The sequence below is a fragment of the Pagrus major genome, chromosome 24, assembly GCF_040436345.1.
Source record: "Pagrus major chromosome 24, Pma_NU_1.0".
Classification (NCBI taxonomy): Eukaryota; Metazoa; Chordata; class Actinopteri; order Spariformes; family Sparidae; genus Pagrus; species Pagrus major.
In genome coordinates, this window is record NC_133238.1 from 18433668 (window position 1) to 18440159 (window position 6492).

Consider the following 6492-nt stretch of genomic DNA (forward strand, 5'->3'; position numbering starts at 1 on the left):
CGACCTGCTGATTGGGACACAATCCTCAAACTTGAAGGTTGAAATGGAGGCATGAAAGGTTAAATATAAGAAATAATAATAAGCCTACATGACCTGAACAGACAGAACAATCTCTACCGACAGCTATGAGCTGGCAGAATAAAATAAATCACACACAGGCCTGAATTAAATGAAATTATCTGCATTGTTTCAGTATATACCTCAATATAAAACAAGGTTTGTTATAAGGAGAAATATCTTTAACTTTTTATCTCACCATGTTTTAAAACACAGCAGACATTTTAAAAAGTGTTGCCTATAAAACTACAACCTGCATTCAATCTTACCAATGTTTCATTTAACTGTAAAATAATTACATGTCTCCAGATCTGCATTTTATAAAAGTAAAAATGAACAAGTTTTAATTGATATTTATGATGGATGACATCATTTTCAAAAGTCTTCTTTCTATTTTCTGTCTCAAAAATAAAATAAAACAAATAAATTAATAAAATAAATAAATAAATTCCAGCAGTAATAAGGGTCATTTATTTATTAAAACATGGACAATGACAGTTTAGCACTCTGAGAACACAACAGTCTAATGAATATTAATATATTAATCACTAATATGTGTTAAGAAAACCCTATCAAAACCGCCTGTATACAGAGTGAGAGGCAGAAAAAATGTCAAATGGAGTTAAACAGGCTCTTTAACCTGTTGAACATATAAAAAATAAAATAAAGTAGGAATATAAATGAGCAATAAAATTGGTCCTTTTGATCCTCCTGTAATCAGCACAGTGAAAAAGTCCCCGACACTGTTCAAATGTTGGTTGATATTAAGGAGGATTTTACAGATAAGTCGTCACAATTCTTCCATTATTTGATTTGTTTTGAGGAAAAATGTTTTTTATGCAGTGCACAGACGTCAAACTGTCAGGAACGACTCCTGAGATTAAAACAAAACAAGTGGATGAGAAAGAAACGTCCCCCATGTGTGTCCTCTCGTGTCTCTAAAATGGCAGCGTGTCGAGGAATAACTTATCTATGATGGCGGGCGGCGGCACCAGATCCTCCAGCTTCAGGTAGAAGATCCTCTGCAGGCCCTGGATGCACAGAGTGCGGAGTTCACGCAGTTTTTCTAAAAGTCTGGACAGATGGTTCGACCAACAGTGAGAGCCTCCATCGCCCTCCTTCAGACACTTGACGATGTTGTTCTGCAGCTCCTCCACCTTCTTCGGCTCCTTCAGGCCGTGTCGCTCTGCAGCGTCCAGAAAAAATCACATTTCACACAAACATCAGAAGTTAAAATCAATATTTGTTTCTAATCCAAATAATCTCTGATAGGCCAACTCTCCAGCCTTTCCATGGTGGCCTCCTCACCCAGATTTACCTTCAGGAGCACTCAGTTCTGATGTGTCCTATATGATGTCTGGCCCTTAAACATTACGTGGTTTACAGCCAAGAAAAGGTTACTTCGTCTTACTTAAAGCTGCATCTCTCTGCACAACTTGATTGCAACATGAAGCTGCAGATATGTGAATAAATGTGGGATATTTTTAATTTCCTAATCCTGGACAAGAACTAGGAAGTACTGCTATAAATAGATATAGACAGAAACAACGACGTGAGAGCATAAGTGTTTTTGAGCGTCTCACCGTTGACCAGGGCGAGGGTGCATATGCAGGAGAAGGTGGACACATCCAGGTTCATCCTCTGCAAATTAGCGGAGAATTCAACGATGCTGTCAATCCACTCCCCAAAGCCCCGCAGGCACTGGAGCCGGTGCCACACCGAGCCGTCGCAGAAGATCAGCTTCCCCTCCTCTGGGCTGGATCTGAAAGAGTATGACAGCTTGTTAGAGGTGGATATAAACGGCCTGGTTACACTTTGACACACAGAATTGATGCAGAGATTTCCATTCCTGAGTGTTGTTGTGTTTAAAGGCCAATCCATCGACAAACATATCTACATGCTATGGACAGACCTCCGACCTGAGGTGCATCGTCCAAATAAGCTGGGAAAAAGTCCCTTTGTGTTTTCTTTACCTGTACGACAGTCGTAAAACAAAGAGCTCCAGGAAAGCCGAGTAGAAGAGGAGGTCTTGGTCGTGTTTGGGTAAGGAGGTGAAACCCGGGATTTTCTGTGCCCAACCTCGAATCACCTCCATCGATCTGGTCAGGAGGTCGTAAAACTGCCGAACGTGCTGAGCGTCGTCTTCTAGCAGGCTTCCAGGACTCTCCTTGAACTGATAATAGGTCACCAATGAGCAGAAAAGAAAATACATGAATTACAGCACATTACTCCTCACTGGTAAAGCATTGACACTATGCCCACATTTCTTACTTTAAAGCAGTCAAGAAGAGAAGGTGGAGGATTCGATTCCACGTGTGCCTTGATGAGGGCGCTCAGAAGGGTGCCGCCAGGTGAAGACGAGTCCGAAACAGCTTTCGGTTTGGATGGCAGGCGACCCCTTCGACCTTTCAGACTGTCTGTCCTCACCACTGCAGAGCATGAGGAGATATCAGTTGAACTGACCCCGACTGTCATTTTCAAAACAAGTCTTTAAGGTGTATTGGTTTACCTTCTTTAACCATTCCCACTACAAGGCACTTCTGGAAGCGACAGTATTGACATCGGTTCCTCCTGCGTTTGTCCACAGGGCAGCTTTTGGCAGCCAAACACACATATTTGGCATTTTTTTGTACAGTGCGCTGCATGGAGTAGAAAAACAGATATAAATACTTCTCAGAACAAAGCTTAGAAATGTAATACCTGCGTTTTGGATAGTGCTTTGCAGGCTGACAATGCATTACGATACGATTAAAACACCTGATTTTGAGTTCTATGGTATGAACCTTTACTGACACAGAGACCTAAAATTATGTGATGTAGTGTTACATCTTAAATGTCTTCTTCTCCACCTCCAACCAACCTCTCCAAATATAATCCACTATCAGAAACCGTAGAAAACAATACGATAATATATGGTACGATACAGTACGGCGCGATACAATGCAACACGATTGATACGATATGATACGATGCAATTCGGTACCATACAATACAATACAGAACGTTGAGATCGAGATGGTATAGTACGATACGACACGATTCGGTTTGATGCGATGCGATGGGATGCAGTACGGTACGATACGGTGCAATATGGTATGATGCGATATGGTACAATACAATACCTTAAGATCAATATGGTATAGTACGATATGATATGATACAATCCGATTGATACGGTACGATACGATGTGATGGGATGCTGTGCGGTACGTTATGGTGCAATACGGTATGATACAGTAAGGTATAATACAATACAATACAATGCGCTAAGATCGATACGGTACAGTACGATTTGCTGCGATGCGATTGGATGCTGTGCGATACGGTACGACACCATCACTTGATGCAATACAATACGCTAAGATCGGTACGATACGATACAGTGCAATGCGATACGAAATGAACTGTAAGACATGAACACCTGTTCTTTTAAGGGTTCTATGGTATGACATTTTATTTGCACAAAAAGGCAGGAGATCCTGTGGTCGAGTATTATATCTTAAATGTTTCACTATGCTCTGAAAACCTCTCCGACTGTGTGCCGCTGTCAAACAAGAACCATCTGGGTTTTAGAGCACAGTATTGGTCTATACAGAACCAATATCATGGTGTTGAATTGATCTGACAACAGGGGTGCTTTCTACGGGTCTATGAGAGATTGTCTGATCTGGCTCGCTGAACCTTTTTGAAAAGGTCTTGAACAGTCCTTCAGAAAATGGTTCAACATGGCATCTTTAAGACCCATTTTGTTACACCAAAGTAAAAACTCTTAAATGCTCTCTTGAAAATGATAATCAAACAGCAGCTCTCCTGCTCCTGTGGGCCATCTGAGGCGGTATAAGGCATTCAGCCGGCGGACAGGGCAGTCTGGGTAAATACAGGGTCGTGGTCAGTCATAATTTGGAGAATCGCCCCCGGGAATCTCCCTCAGAGAGGAGAAGGGGAGGTTTATATTCACGGCACGTTGGTGGCCGTTTTCATACAGGACATTTGGCCCTAACACGCGCGTGTCAAGAGATCAAAACGTGCATCTGAAGCGTAATGACCAATTTAGGAGGCCAGTCAGGGGTCCCAGAAGGATTTTTATATTATAGCTTATTACTGGAATTAGTATTTTATTAGGAGACAGTGTGGCTGTGAAGTCTTCTCTATGCGTGGACAGAAAAATGTGAATATATCCTTCAGATTTTCCTTCAGATTTTCATAAAAGCAGGATAAGAGCACTGTTTTTGTCCTTTTTGATTGACACTTTCACACGTATTAATTATGTTTATTACATCAGCTGCCTCCAGATATCCAAGTTGAAGCGTTAAAATAAAGTGTCACCCAGAACAAACCTTGAAGAAACCCTTGCAGCCCTCGCAGGTGCGCACTCCGTAGTGCTGGCATGCTGCGTTATCACCGCACACCGCGCACAGCCCCTCCGTGCTCAGCGCTGCTCTGCTGGCACCTGACGACGTCTGGTAGTCCACGAAGTGGTGACCGAGCTGGAGCGGGTGAGGAAACCCCACTCCGGGCTGCTTCCCGAGCGCGCTGGAGCCCAAAACCCCGGAGCCGTCCAGCGGCTGGTGCGCCCCAGCTGCGTCCAGGTTCATGGACACGTGGAGAGACCCGTCAAATTTCATCTGGCAGGTGGAGAAGCTCTGCTGCTGCGCGTGTTTGAGCGAAAACAGCGAGAATCTGGAGAGAGTGTTTTTCCTGTGCGCTGCGGCTAAATAGTCCTGTCGAAAACTGTACAGAGAGCCGGAATCCTCCCATAAGTGCCCCGGTGGAGTCTGGAAGTTGGGTGCGTGTGGTGAAGGAGAGCGGTAATAATAAACAGAGCCCGGGGAGGAGAGCAGCTCCTCGGGTTGATGATGCTGGTTCGGCTGATACCGGTGCGCATCCTCCATCTTTACGCACGGAAGCTCCCCTTGCACCGGCATCTGGAAGAGACACGGCGGCTTCACGTCGTAGCAGGAGCCGTAAGAGTCCCCCAAAGTGGCAAAACTGGGACCAGATGTCGCAGCCGAGATTTCGCTGTTGGTGAGGTCCATGCTGAACTTGACAAACTCCGGGGTGAGGAAGTCGCAGCTGCGCTCTCCGCCGGCGCTCTGAGAGGCCGGGCTGGCGCCTTGTGGAGAGGAGCCGCACTGGGTCTGGACACACGGCATGGCCCCTGGAAACATGGAGAAAATGAGTCAGTCTGAAGTGGATAGAGTAGGCAAGCACAATAAACATTCATTTAAAAGGTTTTCTTTGTAATTTCGCTCATGATTATTTGAAAAAAGTCATTTGGAAACAAATGACGCGCTCGTTGGGAAGAAACTCCCACAAACACGACCTTAAAACACCAGACTTTAAATAGATTATTACCTTAAAGCTTTAGTCGTATTATCTTCTACAGTATGCTATTATCCGCTCGACTTTGCCTGGTATGAAACAAAAACATCAGAGCATCACTTGCAAGCTTTTCACTGACATTTATCCATTAATGTCTTCATGAATTAATCAAGAAAAGTCAAATATACTCTACCTCAGACTTCTATCCAGTGCAGGAGAACAGTGACAAGTAATCCCATATTTGCTGGAGTGTTGTTCTCAGGATCTGTTAAAGCTTTAGCTGCTGTGACCAGAAAAGAAAAGTCCACTCTGTCTGCAGAGCAAAGGAAATGACTGTTCACTTCTCCCACTCTCGGACTGCAGGACTGGCTGCCAGTGACACCGACAATGTGCTTTTGTTTACGTGCTGCGCACCAGTGTGCCAAACCACATTACGCACAAGCCACAGAGGGGCGGGCTGGTGTGTGTGTCCCTCTGTGTGTGTGTGGGAGCCATTGACTGGTGTGTAATTTGGAAATAATGCTCGTGGCCCACTTTCTTGCAGTTTTCTTGCATCATATGTCAGGAATTTTATTGCAATTTTCAAGCATTTTCTGTTCAACTTGAGGTTTCACAGAGAAACTGATACATTTTAGCGTTTATTGGGAATAAGACTCAAAGATAAAGATCATGTTCATCAGCTGTTCTTCAAAGGAACAGTTCACCCATTGTTGAATTTTTATAGGAGAAAAATTAGTTAAAGAAAAAGTTTACACAAAAATGAAAATTCAGTCCTTATTTAGGCTCCTCGCCCTCATGTTGATGGAAAGTCGGGTGAAACATTTCTGGAGCTTGATACAAAGTCGTCTTTGATATACCGTCGATACTTTTATTAGTTTAGTTGATAATTGTAGTTAATTTTAAAAAAATTTTAAAGGTGCGACTTGTAAAAATTGGCCACCTTGAACTCCAAACAAACAGGGGCAGCACATCACTGCTAACTGCTGCTAACAGTGTTCCTTTTATACAGCAATGACTGTGGCTGCTGTTAGCATGTTAGCTCAGTTAGCCGTGCAGCTAGGAGGACTACCAGGAGAGTTGATAATAATTTTCTCCAAGGAGGAGGAAGAGGAG

At 43.6% G+C, this 6492-nt stretch overlaps 1 protein-coding gene across 1 annotated transcript; it reads right to left on the minus strand.

Moving 5' to 3' along the window:
• Positions 1-995: 995 nt before the first annotated feature.
• Positions 996-5210, minus strand: LOC140992198 (nuclear receptor subfamily 4 group A member 2-like). Its single transcript, XM_073462480.1, has 6 exons — positions 4395-5210; positions 2567-2696; positions 2329-2486; positions 2031-2230; positions 1641-1819; positions 996-1243 (listed from the first exon to the last, which is right to left on the minus strand). The coding sequence occupies exons 1-6, from the start codon at positions 5208-5210 to the stop codon at positions 996-998; spliced, it is 1731 nt and encodes a 576-aa protein (XP_073318581.1).
• Positions 5211-6492: the final 1282 nt, after the last annotated feature.

Coding starts and splice junctions, on each gene's coding strand:
- LOC140992198 (XM_073462480.1), bottom strand. CDS start 5,210: ATGCCGTGTGTCCAGACCCAGTGCGGCTCCTCTCCACAAGGCGCCAGC. Junction 2,487..2,566: donor AGTGGGAATGGTTAAAGAAG/GTAAACCAATAC, acceptor CATGCTCTGCAG/TGGTGAGGACAGACAGTCTG. Junction 2,231..2,328: donor CTCTTCTTGACTGCTTTAAA/GTAAGAAATGTG, acceptor ACCTATTATCAG/TTCAAGGAGAGTCCTGGAAG.